Here is a 16,367-nt window from a genome sequence, read left to right on the forward strand (position 1 = left end):
ATTTTTTTCTTCTTACCTGTGAATTGGCCAATCGCTCATCCGGTAACAACACTCTGTTCTGATCTCCTCTCCTGCTCAATCTTCTTGTGTAGCTGTCCTGACTTTGGCAGCTCCTAATGGCTGCCTTTCCTTATCGTTGGTTCAAAGGCTGGGTGCTGGTGCTGCAGGGAATTCGCAACTTCCCTGTTCACACCGGCTGGTGCCTTTTTTCTTCGCTGTCCCTCCAGGACAACTACAGTCATTTTGAGGACCCCCAAATCGAACAGAATTTTGACGCTGTTCCCGGAGTTCCCAAGGTTTGCGTTGTTTCGTCACGACACTGGCCACGCCTCCCAACCCATACCTTTCAAAGTACTAGGGGGCACCAGGAAAGTATCTGGGGACTGGAAAAGAGTCGTTGTGGCTCCTATCTTCAAAAATGGGGAGGGGGAATGGACAGATCCAGGAAACTGCAGATTAATCAGCCTGACATCAATAGCTTGGAAGATTTTGGAAAAGATAAGCAAACAACAAATCTGCGAACACCTAGAAGCAAAAAAAGTTATAACCAGAAGCCAACATGGATTTGTGAAAACCAAATTGTTCCTACAAATCTTATTTCATTCTTTGACCAAGTGACTAAATTAGTGGATCAGTAAAATGCTGTGGACATAATATACTTAAAATTCAGTAAGGCATTTGACAAAGTAGACCACAACCAATTTTTTGGTAAACTAGAAAAATGTGGGATAGATGGATTTGTAACTGGCTGACAAATTGAATTCAATGTGCAGTCCTTAAAAGAACTACACTCACTTGGAGGGAGTTAGGCAGTGGTTACCAGTAACTGTGAGAGGGATCTTGGAATCCTAGTAAACAATCACTTAAGTATGAGCCACCAGCATGCAGCAGCAACCAAAAAAGTCAATGCAACCCTGGACTGCATTAATAGAGGGATAGAATCAAGATCATGTGAAGTATTAGTACCACTTTACAAAGCCTTAGTGAAACCTCACTTTGAATACTGCATCTTATTCTGGTCAGCACAATATAGAAAAAATGTTCAGACACTGGAAAGGTGAAGAGAAGAGCAACAAGGATGATTAAGGGGCTTAATCATCTTTAATTCCTGCAACCATTTTTCAGTGAAGAAGAGCAGTGTTCCAAGATTTGAGGGGCTGTCACAAAAATGATGGGGTCAACCTATTTTCCAAAGCAACAGAAGGCAAAGCAAGAAACAATGCATGGAAAGTAACCAAAGAGAAAAGCAATCTGGAACTAAGGAGATATTTCCTAATGGTGAGAACAATTAGCTAGTGGAATAGCTTGCCTTCAGAAGTTGTGGGTGCTCCCTCACTGGAAGCTTTTAAGAAGAGACTGGATAGCCAGCTGTCTGAAATGGTACAGGATTTCCTGCTCAAGCAGGGGTGGACTAGAAGACTTCCAAGGTTCCTCCCAACTCTGTTATTCTATGTTCTATGTTTATTCTATGTTCCTTTATTTTTCCCTTTGTCTTAGCTAGTTAGTAGCAAATAAAACCAGGAGAAAAGTTGCCCTTCATAGGTTAGTATGAGACAAGAGTATAATGGCTTTCTGTTAAAAATAATGTATTTCAAATGGATTAGACCTTGAAAGGGCCCCTGTGGCTCAGACTGGTAAGACAGTCTGTTATTAACAGCAGCTGCTTGCAATTACTGCAGGTTCAAGCGCCACCAGGCCCAAGGTTGACTCAGCCTTCCATCCTTTATAAGGTAGGTAAAATAAGAACCAGATTGTTGGGGGCAATAAGTTGACTTTGTATATAATATACAAATGGATGAAAACTATTGCTTGACATAGTGTAAGCCGCCCTGAGTCTTCGGAGAAGGGCGGGATATAAATGCAAATTTAAAAAAACCATCTCTCTCAGGTCAAATTTACATTCCATTCCTTCTGTGGGTTAAAAGTGTAAACTGAGAATCAATCTTTAGTTCTTCTTAAAAGAAGAGGAAAAGTGCTAACACAGAAGATCACAGTTTTCCATGATTTTAAGAGATTATGTATTTATTGTATATCGATCTTAAAAAGTTGGGTTATTATCTAGTACAAATACATGAAACTTGTTTGGTAAACCTTTGATGTTTTCAGTAGTTGTGTAACACATGTCAGGACAGATCAAATTCCTATTGGAAAAGAACAAGGGCAAAGTTCAAAAGTCCTTTATTGAACAAAGCAGTCTGAGGATTCAGTAGAAAGAATAGCTGGGCTCTGCCTACTGCGTTGCTTTGAACTATATGCTGCAATTATTTCAGTTTTTAAAATTCCTTGTAATTTTGATTGAAGGCTGCTTACTGAAAGGAAATGGATTGGACTGGAGTAATTTTAACTTTATTACTATTTATTCTTGCAATTATGTTTCTTTTGAAAAGGGGCAGTTCCAGGAATAAGAGCTCCCCCAATCTCCCCCCTGGACCCAGGACTATACCCATTTTGGGAAATCTGCACATGATGGATCTGAAGAGGCCTCACAAAACAATGATAGAGGTAAAGCCTGATAATTAACAAGTCTCTTTACTGTTCTTTGTCAATACTTGTTGGAATGGGACAAAAATCTGATAACTAGGTCAGGTAAGTCTGATGTGCTCCCTGATGGGGTTTACTGTATATGGAAATGTTCAAAAAGTGGAGATTTAGCTGGTATCTGAATATATTTAAATATTCTGGAAGGATTATTTCAAGAAAATCTTTTTGTTAATCAATCTAAAATGTTCTACTTGAATAAATAATTTTTTGAATATTTAGATTTGCGGAAATGTTCAAATCCCAAGGATCCTTTGGGGAAACATAAAAGCTCTTAAGCTTAAATGACTGGAGATATATTTAGAGGAACTCCTACATTTGCCCATTTTAAGCAGAATTATATTCTGCTTAAGATGTTATATTTGGCCAACACAAGGCCAAAATTAAGGGCAGAACAAGAAATAATGGGTAGAAACTTGTTAAAGAGAGATACAACCTAGTAGTTAGGACACAATTAATCAATGGAATAGCTTGCCTCCTGGAGTTGTGGGTATTCCAATACCAGAGGTGTTCAAAAATATACTGGATAACAATTTGACTGGGATGGTATAAGGCTCTTGCCTTGAGTAGAAGGTTCGAATAGAAGACCTCCAAGTGTTCTGTCTCCGTCCTCACTTTGGAATAACAAGCTGGCCTACAGCCAGTGGTTACACGGCTCCTATCAGTCCTGGCCAAGAAAACGCAGCTGCCTGCCAAAAAGTTCAAACAGATTAAGACTTCAGCTCACTTCGACACGGTTCAGCTAATTTGCTTCCCATAGAAGTGAGAGCAGTCCCAAAACTCCTTATATATCCTGTGGGGTGGGGCTCCTGACCCACCCTTCCCTTTGATGACGCCGCCTCTCTAATCTTCTGAAGCGCGGGTTGGTCCAAGCTTGATTAGTATGATTATCAGCTGCGTCTGTAGTTATAGCCTGAGGAAGGGAGGAATCAGGGGATGTTGGCCTTATTACGTCCTCCGACTGGCCTGGTTCTGGCTCCTGGAGCCGGGCCAAAGGAATCGGTGCCCCTGAAGTAAGCCTTACCAGCCGTTCCCCCTCACTCTCAAAGTCACTTTCGGGCATGGGGCCAGGTTCGGGGGCTGGAGCCACAACACCAAGGTCCCTTCCAGCCCTATGATTCTATGATTCACTGTATGTCCTGCACATATGATGTTGTTGCAACATATTAGAACCCTTTTCTCAGCTTGATAAGCATTTCTATTGTGAGGGTCTTTTATCATATAAGCATTTTTAAATGCTAAAAGTAGATCATATGAAAATTAAAAAATATAAAGAATAATATACCATCAGAATTCTCAAGAACAGAAAAAGGAAATAACATTATATGTGTCTCTGAATTTTGACATGTAGTTCCTTAACTACATCTTGAGTCTCCAAAGACCTATGCAAGGGTCCTTTTTGTAGACTTTAGTTCAGCATTCAATACCATCATTCCAGACATTCTTCTAACTAAGCTAAACCAGCTACAGGTACCGGAACAGACTTGTAAGTGGATCACAAGCTTCCTAACAAACAGGAAGCAGCAGGTGAAGCTAAGCAAGATCACATCAAATACCTGTACAATTAGCACAGGGGCCCCCCAAGGCTGTGTGCTCTCCCCACTTCTCTTCTCTCTGTATACCAATGACTGCATCTCCAATGATCCATCTGTTAAGCTACTGAAGTTCGCAGATGACACAACAGTGATTGGTCTCATTTGAGACAATGACGAATCCGCATATAGACGAGAGGTCGAATGACTAGCCTTGTGGTGCAACCAAAACAATCTGGAACTGAACACACTCAAAACTGTAGAAATGGTGGTAGACTTTAGGAGAAACCCTTCCATACTTCCACCTCTCACAATACTTGACAACACAGTATCAACAGTAGAAACCTTCAAATTTCTGGGCTCTATCATATCGCAAGATCTCAAATGGACAGCTAACATCAAAAACATCATTAAAAAAGGACAACAAAGAATGTTCTTTCTGCGCCAACTCAGTAAGCTCAAACTGCCCAAGGAGCTGCTGATCCAATTCTACAGAGGAATTATTGAGTCTGTCATTTGCACCTCTATAACTGTCTGGTTCGGTTCTGCAACCCAACAAGAAAAACACAGACTTCAGAGGATAATTAGAACTGCAGAAAAAATAATTGCTACCAACCTGCCTTCCATTGAGGACCTGTATCCTCAATCAAGGAATGCACGAATCAAGAAGAGGGCCGTGAAAATATTTGCAGATCCCTCGCATCTTGGACATAAACTGTTTCAACTTCTACCCTCAACGCTATAGAGCACTGCACACAGAACAACTAGACACAAGAACAGGTTTTTCCCGAAGGCCATCACTCTGCTAAACAAATAATTCCCTCAACACTGTCAGACTATTTACTGAATCTGCACTACTATTAATCGTTTCATAGTTCCCATCACCAATCTCTTTCCACTTATGACTGTATGACTATAACTTGTTGCTGGCAAGTCTTATGATTTATATTGATATATTGACCATCAATTGTGTTGTAAATGTTGTACCTTCATGAACGTATCTTTTCTTTTATGTACACTGAGAGCATATGCACCAAGACAAATTCCTTCTGTGTCCAATCACACTTGGCCAATAAAATTCTATTCTATTCTATTCTATTCTATTCTATTAAACATCTTCTACATATGTGATTCTAATTATTGATTAAAATTGTCTCTTTGATTCCCTTCTATTGAATTCCAGTGGTCAAAAGAATATGGTCCCATTTTCCGCATCAGATTGGGATTCCAGGAGATGGTGGTGCTGACTGGCTATGAAACGGTCAAAGATGCACTAGTGAACCAGGCCGATGCATTTGCAGATAGGCCCTTTATTCCCATTTTTGAAGAAGCAACAAAAGGGTTTGGTGAGTTATTTCATTTTGGATTGTAGTTGACAAATCTTTCAGATGTGTGATCAGTATAGATTTTTTCATTTGAGGTTTGCACCAGAAGGAACTCAGATGAAAGAAATAGCTTCTGAAAATCCAGCAAGTATAAAAATCCAACTAAAACCTTTCTTGTGCCACTGTGACTTTATCCCTCAGTGCCAATGGAGGTAATTTAAGAATAAAAAGCTTTGTCAATATTGTATCAAGCCCCTAGGCCTCACATGCTGCTCACTACCGTGTTTCATTCTGCATATTGGCAAATTTGGGGGTGGGGGATGGGTGTTTGAGGAATTCCATAGGAAGGATTTCTGCCTGTCTCTCTCTTCATATACATGGTTATACAAACCTTTTCTTTGTACAATGTTTTCGCCAGTGTCTCTCAGACATTAAGGCTCTTTTGACCAGATAATACTCACTGGTGAATTTCTGCATCCTTAAAAGATACTGTAAATTCGATTTTAAGTTTTTAAGGTGTATGATGTTTGTACTATACAGCAAAAAAGTGTTTGGTATATGAATTTTTGAAAAAATAATAATGTATTAAGACACCAGATGATTTGGAATTATAGTTTTGAATCATATTTGAATATTAGAAGATATTTGCATATGGAAAAATGATAATTACCTTTTTTTTTTTTGATAAGGTGATGCTGAAGGCTGGATACCAAAAGCATAGAATAAAGAAAATGGAGCAGAAATCTTTCACACAAACTTTGAAATACCTTTCAGCCAAGTTCCTGGACAGACTGAATGAAACACTTGATCAAATTGATAGAACATATTTTAATGAAGGTGTAAAGCAAGAGTGAGCAAAGGATGATAAAATTATATTTTACCCATTTTCTCCTCAGGTATTTTTTTGGCTAATGGTGAACACTGGAAAGTGATGCGACGGTTTACATTATCCACATTACGGGATTATGGAATGGGTAAGAGGACCATTGAGGACAAAATCACAGAAGAGTGCAGCGTCTTAACAAAGACAATGGAGACTTATGCAGGTGGGTCGGTATGCTGTAGTGGAGCATCTCCTCCTGGGATAAATGAAGAATGGGAAATCATTTCTGCAGATAATATTGAATGACCAAGGAGTGTGTTGGGAGGTACCTTCTCTCAAACAATTCTTAAACCCATTGTTTTTTCCCCTATAAATATGCTTCCTTGTCTAACTTATGCTAAGTATATTTACAGAAATGTGACTTATGGATGTCAAAATGGTTCCAGAGAACTTGAATTGTTAATTCAGTGTAATACAACAGTCTCTCATCAATCACTTCTAGACTTATTCTTCTTTAGAGACTCCACTAAATCCTCTATTTAGAATGGTTTGCAAGTCCTTCATCTAAGCATGACAATGTGTTGTAAACTGGAGTTCTTGCTCCTCCCTGCTTTCGGTCAAGCCATTTGATCTTTAAAACTTTAAAACAATAATTTAATGAGGATGCATTGCAATAAGTTTGCTAAATATTTTATCCTCAAGGATTTCCACAGTTGCAAAGAAAACATCACTGATGTATGGCCAGATATTATAGCTCTGATTCTGGGATAATGAATTACCATTGAAATACTTTTTTCATATTTTTAATATAAATACTTCCAATGTTATCAGCACTGGCTATAACTTTCTGTGAGCAATGCTCCCTTTATATAAGCTGATTTTGAGTATAAATGCAGTAGAAAACAGATTTCATTGTGGTTTATTCACAATTTTTTTTATCTATCGTTTTTGCCCAGGAAAACCCTTTGACGTCACAAGAATTCTCACTGCTGCTGTTTCCAACATCATAGTTTCTATTCTACTTGGGAAACGCTATGAATATGAAGATGCCACATTTTTACGACTACTGAAGATAATCAGGGAAAATGTTCAGCTTGCGGGAAGCCCTGCTGTGTTGGTAATCTAATTTCATATTTGGCAAAGCTTGTTGCTTTTCATAGCATTGTTTTGATAAAAATGTTTGAGATTTCCATCTTAAAAATTCAAAATGTTCAACTTCCATTATATGTGTTTTTCTTTATCATTCTTTTAGCTATATAATTTGTTTCCCAAGTTGGGGTTCTTTTTGGGTGCTCGTAAAACAATAATGAGGAATCAAAAGGAGTTCCATGATTTCATACGGACCACCTTCATAGATTATCTCCAAGACCTTGATGACAATGACCAGAGGAATTTTATTGAATCATTTCTTGTTCGGCAAAAACAGGTAAGGGATTATTTTACCCATATCTATTATTACCAATTTTTTAAAAAAATATTTTAAAATTGAGTCTCCATATATACTGTCTGCAGGCTGGTTAGGAGCTTTCTTTCAGAAATATAGAACCAAACAAATTTCCAAAGCCATTTTAATCATTCCCTCTTTGTTACTTTATTTCAGAATCTGCAGCTACTTAAAACTACACCCAGATTGATTTCTCTCTCCATTAAAAATGCCCTAAATATTGATCCCTTTCTGTAGGAGTGGGTCCAAGTGGGGGTGGGAATGGGTGATCCCTTTGTGCCAATCGTTTTTCTTTTTGTGCAACTGTTTGATTTCCTTCTAGAAATCCAGTAAACTTGGGACAACTATAACCTCTCAGGGAGGCTATTACCTACATATGAAGTGTCCTCTTAGATTTCAGGAATATTGATCATGTGGGTAGATTGAGCTTTCTTACTAGTATTTTCTTTATACACTTCAGGAGAATATGAAGATGACACATGATGGATATTTTCATAATGGAAACCTTATAGGTCTTGTAGATGATTTATTTGGTGCTGGAACAGACACAATGGCAAACACTCTGCGCTGGGCCATACTCCTAATGATGAAGTACCCAGAAATTCAGGGTAAGTACTTTAACTTCATTGGCTTGCAATAAATATATAAAAATGACTGAAAAAGAATTGTTGGCATCTGGAATGTTACTTGAATGAAGGCAAAGTGATCAGCCAAGAAATTGAATAGAATAGAATAGAATAGAATAGAATAGAACAGAACAGAACAGAACAGAACAGAACAGAACAGAACAGAACAGAATAGAATAGAATAGAATAGAATAGAATAGAATAGAATAGAATAGCTTTATTGGCCAAGTGTGATTGGGCAAACAATGGTTTTGTCTCCAATGAATAAGGTCTCAGTATACATACAAACAACAAGTATACATATACACTACAAGGTAATAATAACTGTAAGATTCCAATGGAGTAGGTAGTAGAAAAGATGGGAATGATGATGATAATGATGATGATGATAATGATGATGTGATAACAACTTTACATGGGCATGGCTTAAGATGGGAACCATCAAGAAAGAAACAGAAGGTTTAATATTTGCCACTCAAGAACAACCACTATAAACTAATTCCATGAAAGCAAAGATACAAAAATCCACTGACAATCCAAATTGATGACTTTGCAATGACAAAGTTGAAACTGTTTCACACGTAATATGTGAGTGCAGCAAAATTGCACAAACTGATTACAAAGCTAGACTTGATTGAGTTTATAAATTAGTCCACTGGTCATTATGTAAAAAATACGACATACCTAAATCTGAAAAGTCATGGGAACACAAGTGGAAAAAGTTATTGAAAATGAGAAAGTGAAGATCTTGTAGGACTTTTGAATCTTATTTGGAATATAACATGTCAGATATCATGGTTGTTGAGGGCCGAAGCATACACTTTATTGACATCGCAGTACCGGAGATGCCAGAGTCGAAGAAAAAGAACTGGAAAAGATCATGAAATATCGCGACCTGGCCATTGAAACTAAACGGCTATGGATGAAACATGTAACAGTGATACCCATTGTCATCGTGGCACTTGATACCATGTCCAAGAATTTTATAAGATACATTAACAAATTGCAGCTTCCTGCAATAACACCAGTGGAACTGCAAAAAACTGTGCTACTTGCAAACCAGCCCTTGTCTCAGGCACTTTGGACAAAGTGGGGGTGTTGTTGGCCCTCCTGAGCCTCCCTCTGAACTGCAGCCCCCGCTCTTCCACTCCCAAAGCCCCCGAGTCCCTGCACCGATTGGCTGGCTGTAAATTGTCCTAAGCAGCCAAAAGCCCAATGCAAACAGTACTTTGACGAATGGGCCACAGCAAAGGGACTGAGATGGAGGGGCTGTGGCCAATGTGCCACAGGGTAAAAGAATGGGGGAGGGCCAGCTGAGGAGAAATGTTTGTGGCTAATAACGCAGAGGCAAAAGCCTTAAGGAGAAACAGGCAAGGCGAAGGTTTCGAGCAGAAAAATCCCATTCCACTTCCAAGAAGGCACACTTCCTGGAGTCCCACTAGATGCCTTTAATTTATGGACCTAAAGTGTGCCCACTTGCCCAATCTCACCCGCACTCAAATTGCACTAAGAAACCTATTACAAATAGTCCAGTGGGCTCACATGGGCATAATGATGCACGCAAATCACTATATATCCTGTCACATATTGGGCTGGATATAATCTCTGAATGGTCTGCAAGACTTCCAGGTGTAGAGTAGGTAAGAATAATCCATTTGTAAAGAGAATAATGTATGAATGACCATTTGAAGGGCTTATCAGTGACTATTGTATCATTCAGAATTTAGAATGTATGCATTAACTTCCCCTTAAAACAAAATTCAAAAAATGAATCATCTTGTTACATAATATCCTTTTGTTCTCCCAGGTAACGTCCAAGCAGAAATTGCAAGAGAGATTGGTGATATTCAACCAAGGACTGACCACCGAGTCAAAATGCCTTACACCGATGCTGTAGTTCATGAATTGCAAAGATTTGCTAATATTGTTCCCTCCAATGTGCCACATGCAACCTCCATGGATATAACTTTCAAAGGCTTCTTTATCCCCAAGGTGATTAATCTGAAACCACTGTATTATATGAGGTCTAGTCTGTCGTGTTTGGTGGGTAGAAAAAAGTAGCCCTTAATTAATGGAATTGGCTAAATCAATTGTAAGGCCACAGACTGTTATCTTATTAGAACACTTTCCACAGATGCATCTCTCAAGGTGCCAATGGGAGATATTTTTCTTCGGCATCTGGCATTCTGAAACCGCCCCAACCTCTTGATTCATGAGAGATACTTTCCTCTCTTGCTCTGTTCTTTTATTTCTTCCTCATCTTGGTTTATTACTTTATTTCCCTCCTTGTCTTCAGTAAGCTTTTATTATTTTTGACTCCTGCATTTTCTTGATATTTTTTTCTTATATTTCCCCCCAAAATTAAAAATGTATATAATGTGCAATATTGAAAATCTGTGATTTATTGTTATTTTCATTTTTAATATAATCCAACTTTATTTTATATCCAGATTTTGACAAGAAAACATTGGCAATTCCTCTCAAGGACAAAAGAAATCCCTATTTATTTAAAAAGAAAAAGAAAAAAGATCAAATATATATAAAAAAGAAAAATGAAACAGTTTTTTTAAGAGCTAATAAAATACAAAATCCTTGCAGTAGAAATCTGATGCAAATAAAAATCGAATCAAATCAGGAGTGAAATTATCAAGGAGAAAGTCTTTGAACGATAGGTTGCCACGCAGCAAAAGCAAAATTGTTCGATAACTCCAAAGCAAAGCAGGAAAAAGAGATAAAAAGTTCACATTTATAGTCTAGCAAAAGGTGCATAAAATAAATCAGTGTTCAACCAGATGGTTAATTAAAAATGTAAATCAAAAGCAAAAAAAGTGATGCTTAAAAACCAAGGTGTATCTAAAGAATACACTGACGGGAAAAGATCCATATGGAAATATAGTTTTAATATATTTTTTAAACTGAATATTGCCCCAAGCCCAATACTTACGTCTCAATACACACTTTACAAAATCTCTGGATTAATTTCCACAGCCATGCATTAAATGGACATACTCCTTTCCATATCAATCTTTTATCCTTTCATTTTTAGGGCACACACATCATTCCCTTGCTGACTTCTGTGCTCTTTGATGAATCTCAGTGGGAGAAACCACATAAATTCTACCCTGAGCATTTTCTTGACTCTGAAGGAAAATTTGTGAAGAGGGATGCATTCATGCCATTTTCTGCTGGTAAGATTCTCTGATGTCATAGATTATGTTCCATAAAAGACAACCCTTAACACCTTGTTTGAAAAAAAAACAATTTATACGGTCTTGATCTCATAGACCTTATTTTGACAAAGTTTAGGTCTCATGGACAACATGTGTGTCCTGGCTCATCCAGGAACTAGTTGATTCCAAAGTCTGCCTGGGTGATCATTTATTATTTATTTATTTATTTATTTATTTTGTCACAACAGTATATATAAGCATAAGCATGAAATAACTATACAATATATAAGCATATATATAAGCATAAGTATGTAATAACTATATTGATTGGATATAATGGAGGGAAACAATAGGACAGGAACTGTAGGCACGCTTGTGCTCTTACGCACGCCCCTTACAGACCTCTTAGGAATGGGGTGAGGTCAATAGTAGATAGTCTTTGCTTAAAACTTTGGAGATTTTGGGAAGAGTTTTTGTGCTTCTCCAAAAACACTACACTACTAACCAGAGCATATAAAACATTTGCTAGACCAATTCTTTAATACAGCTCGACTGTTTGGAACCCATACCACATTTCAGACATCAATACAATTGAACGTGTCCAGAAATATTTTACAAGAAGAGTATTCCACTCCTCCGAATACAACACCACCAGATTTGAAATCCTGGGTTTAGAAAATTTAGAACTCCACCGCCTTCAACATGACCTGAATTTAACTCATAGAATCATCTGTTACAGCATCCTTCCAGTTGAAGACTACTTCAGCTTCAATCGCAACAATACACATGGGAAGAGACCACAGAGTCAGGTAGTGTGTTCCAAGTATTAACAACTCTATTACTGAAATCATATTTTCTGCACTCAAGATTGGAGCGGTTAACATTAAGCTTAAAACTATGTGTGCTCGTGTATTGTTGCGATTGAAGCTGAAGTAGTCTTCAACAGGAAGGACATTGTAATAGATGATTCTATGAGTTAAACTCAAGTCATCAATCCTGTACATGAGTTACCATTATTCCTGCTGTGCTCAGTATCACCATTTCTACATTTTGGCAGTCGGGGATGAATCTTTTAGCCTTCCTGGCTGACTGGAACCTTCAGATGGACACAGACTTTGGTTCTTCTTAGCTTGACCTTTTTATTAGCTTTTCGTAAGCTTTTATTATTAGATCATAGGAATGTAGCAGACATAATGTGCAACAAAGCAAAATAAAAAAAGATGTTAGAGAAAGAGCATTAGGGAAGGGAAATTAAACCAGGGCTACAGTTAAACACATTTTAAAAATTCTTTCTAAGTTTAAATGACAAAGTAAAAATAGAATCCTGAATTCTAGTGTGTTGAAACACACCTAAAAGAATCTAATTCAGTCATTTGAAATCCAAGTCCTTGAATTCAACTACTGTCAATAGTTTGGCCCTAATTTCATTGTAAACTGGGTGGTGGAGGACAGAGGGAATAAAAAGCCCACTGCAACTACATAGCAAAAAAGGCTCTAAGAGTTGTAAACCTAATTTTACGCAGCTTCTTTTCTAAAAACTCTACACTACTAACCAGAGCATACAAAACATTTGCTAGACCTATTCTTGAATACAGCTCACCTGTCTGGAGCCCATACCACATCTCTGACATTAATACAATTGAACGCGTCCAGAAATATTTTACAAGAAGAGTTCTCCAGTCCTCTGAAAACAACAAAATACCTTATGCCACCAGACTTGAAATCCTGGGATTAGAAAACTTAGAACTCCACCGACTCCGACAAGACCTGTGTTTAACACACAGAATCATCTATTGCAATATACTTCCTATAAAAGACTACTTCAGCTTCAATCGCAATAATACAAGAGCAAACAATAGATTCAAACTTAATGTCAACTGCTTCAACCTTGATTGCAGAAAATATGACTTCTGTAACAGAGTTGTTAACGCTTGGAACACATTACCTGACTCTATAGTCTCTATTCAAAATCCCAAAATCTTCAACCAAAAACTGTCTACTATTGACCTCACCCCATTCCTAAGAGGACTATAAGGGGCATGCATAAGAGCACAAAAGTGCCTACCGTTCCTGTCCTATTGTTCCCTTTCATTATATCAAATTAATATAGTTGTTGCATACTTTTCCTTATATACCGTATATACTCGAGTATAAGCCGAGTTTTTCAGCACATTTTTTGTGCTGAAAAACGTCCCCTCGGCTTATACTCGGGTCTATACGGCTTATACTCGAGTTTTTTTTTTTAAGCCCCTCGGCTTATACTCGAGTATATACGGCTTATACTCGAGGTTTTTTTTTTCTTTTTTTCACATTTTACCGGACTGAAGCCCTGCCGGTGCAGTGAGAGGGCGGGGCGGGGGAGCCGCCAGCCTTCTCAGCTGAGGGAGGGAGGGTTTCCCCAACCGGTAGGTGCCTCATTTCCCACCCTCGGCTTATACTCGAGTCCCCAGTTTACCCCAGTTTTTGGGGTAAAATTGGGGACCTCGGCTTATACTCGGATCGGCTTATATTCGAGTATATACGGTATATGTTTTTCTTTTTATGTGTTGTTGTTTTATATCAATGTTTACGTATACTGTTGTGACAAAATAAAATAAAAAAATTAAAAAATATATTTTCCCCTTGACAGACTACACAGAGATAGAGAAATGTTATTCAACAGGACATGTAGTAAATCTCCCTTCCAGGTATGCCAAAAGCATGCTCTGCAGCCAGAGGGAAGTAAGCAAACTTCACAGGGTGGCACTGATAATATTCATAACATTCTAGGAGAGGCTTCAGAGTTTTTATTTTTACGTTTATTTTTATTACAAGGTTGTAAGTCCTTGACTTACAACCTCAATTGAGCCCAAAATTTCTGTTGCTAAGTGATAAATTTGTTAAGTGAATTTTGCCCCATTTTACAACTTTTCTTGCCAGATTATTAACTTAACAACTGTGGTTGTTAAGTTAGAATCAGTTGTTAAGTGAATCTGGCTTCCCCATTCCCTTTCTTTGTCACAAAGGTCTCACAAGGTGACTCAGAGACACTGCAACTGTTATAAAAACGAGTTAGTTGCCAGGCATTTGAATTCTGATCACGTGACCATGGGGATGCTGCAACACAAGTAAGAGTGTAAATTTGAAGGCTCACTAAATGAATGCTTGTAAATTGAAGATTACCTGCAATGGCACCAATAGATGACTGCACCACAATCAGATATTTATTAGCATCCTTTTCAAAAAGGCTTTCTCTGAAATTTCTCTATTCCAAGAACTAATTTTTCTCCCCAAAGAGTAGAGAATTAGATAAGCAGAAGGATTGCCCTGGAGAGGCCTAAAATCTTCCCCATGAAGTTATTTTTGGATTATGTCCCATTGAGTAATAACCCACTCATCCCAACACGTATCTTGACTCCATCAATATCTGAACAAGAACCTTACCTTACAAAATTTTAATTGCTCTCTTCGGGAATCAAAAAATCTCAAGGATAATACCTACATCTGTTTTCCGGTGTTGGCATTAATTTTTTGACTTTATTTTCAGATTCAGAAACCTGCTATCATTTATTAGTTGGAAAAATTATCTGACTCCATTCCTTTACTGCATTTTTACTTCTTTCCATTCTTTGGTCTGTTATTTTTTTTAATGTATGCTGATCTCTCCAGGACCAAAGAATATTGTGAAACCCTGTGAAATAGTTTAAAAAACCAATAAACTTAAATCTCTTTTTTTGCCATCTATGCTTTTTTCCAGGTCGGAGAATATGTGCAGGTGAGAACCTGGCCAAAATGGAGATCTTCCTCTTCTTTACCAGCCTCTTGCAGAAATTTACCTTCCAGCCACCCCCAGGAACATCTAAAGATGATCTGGACCTGACCCCTGGTGTTGGATTTATCTCCACTCCTGTGCCGTACAAGACTTGTGCTGTGTTACGCGAATCTGACACAAAAAACTATAACAAGTTGTTTACTCAGTCTTGAATTGCCTTCATCTTGAGAGGCACAATTTAACGAAGAATCCAGTATTGTCTAAGTTTCATGTGTTGTTTAGAAGATGAATGGTAATAACCTATAAATTCATGAAATGTAGATTCTGATAGGAAAGAATAAAATCAGGAAATTCTGATCAAAATATTAACTCTGGTAAGAAATAAGATTCAGCAACATTCAAGAACTTCCTTCCTAGCCACCCTCACCCAGTCACATGACCACCTAGCCACGCCCACCCAGTCACCCCCACATAACCGGTAGGGAAAACTTCATGTAGTATTAAAAAAAAGAATAAAAAGGGGGCTGCTGTGTATTGTTTAATGGGCTGCTGAATTGGACATGCCCACCCAGTCACATGACCATATAGCCACATCCACCAAGCCACACCCACAGAACCGGTAGGGAAAAATTTTAAATTTCACCCCTGATGTAGACGTTTAAAATCTCAGAACTGATCAATGGTCAGATTCAGCCCCAGGGAAAAATTTAAGGTGGTTGCTAAATGAGATATATGTAAATACTAAAAGCAAAGAAAAAAAAGACAGAAGTAAAGTGATTTGAATCAATACAATGAAGGGACATGTAATATCCAGCTTAACACAAGGAAATGTCTTACATTTAACACATTTGAAGAAGGGGCGTGGCCATGACCGTGGTGGGGTAAGGACCTTTCCTTCACTTCACAGGGCTTATTAATGAAGATTTATGAGAATTTATGCCGTTTGGAATGCACTGTTATGGACGAAAGTTAATAAATCATGAACTGAAAGTGTTAACAGCCCAGCAGATTGAATTTAAAACTGGTAGGTCATTTGAAACGGCTTGAATTAAGGAGTTTCTACAGCGTGGATTGACCGAGCCGGCAGACAGGATAAGTTGGAATAAATTACTGTGTTCTGTTTTTTCAAAATTAACTATCTTGTTCTGTGTTAAAAAA

General features: G+C 37.9%; 1 protein-coding gene across 1 annotated transcript; it reads left to right on the top strand.

Annotated features, from left to right (window-relative positions):
• The first annotated feature begins 2,215 nt into the window (after window positions 1–2,215).
• On the top strand, window positions 2,216–15,910 carry LOC131198491 (cytochrome P450 2K1-like). The gene is made up of 9 exons (XM_058183201.1): window positions 2,216–2,502; window positions 5,254–5,416; window positions 6,292–6,441; window positions 7,175–7,335; window positions 7,471–7,644; window positions 8,123–8,270; window positions 10,096–10,280; window positions 11,335–11,476; window positions 15,195–15,910. The coding sequence occupies exons 1-9, from the start codon at window positions 2,320–2,322 to the stop codon at window positions 15,419–15,421; spliced, it is 1,533 nt and encodes a 510-aa protein (XP_058039184.1). The 5' UTR covers window positions 2,216–2,319; the 3' UTR covers window positions 15,422–15,910.
• The last annotated feature ends 457 nt before the right edge of the window (window positions 15,911–16,367 follow it).

Source organism: Ahaetulla prasina, chromosome 1, assembly GCF_028640845.1.
Source record: "Ahaetulla prasina isolate Xishuangbanna chromosome 1, ASM2864084v1, whole genome shotgun sequence".
Taxonomy (NCBI): Eukaryota; Metazoa; Chordata; class Lepidosauria; order Squamata; family Colubridae; genus Ahaetulla; species Ahaetulla prasina.

Bases quoted from the DNA above. Each gene is read 5' to 3' on its own strand.
- LOC131198491 (XM_058183201.1), top strand. From the start codon at position 2,320: ATGGATTGGACTGGAGTAATTTTAACTTTATTACTATTTATTCTTGCA. The intron at 2,503-5,253 runs GTAAAGCCTGAT...ATTGAATTCCAG, and splicing joins CTCACAAAACAATGATAGAG to TGGTCAAAAGAATATGGTCC. The intron at 7,336-7,470 runs GTAATCTAATTT...TCATTCTTTTAG, and splicing joins CGGGAAGCCCTGCTGTGTTG to CTATATAATTTGTTTCCCAA.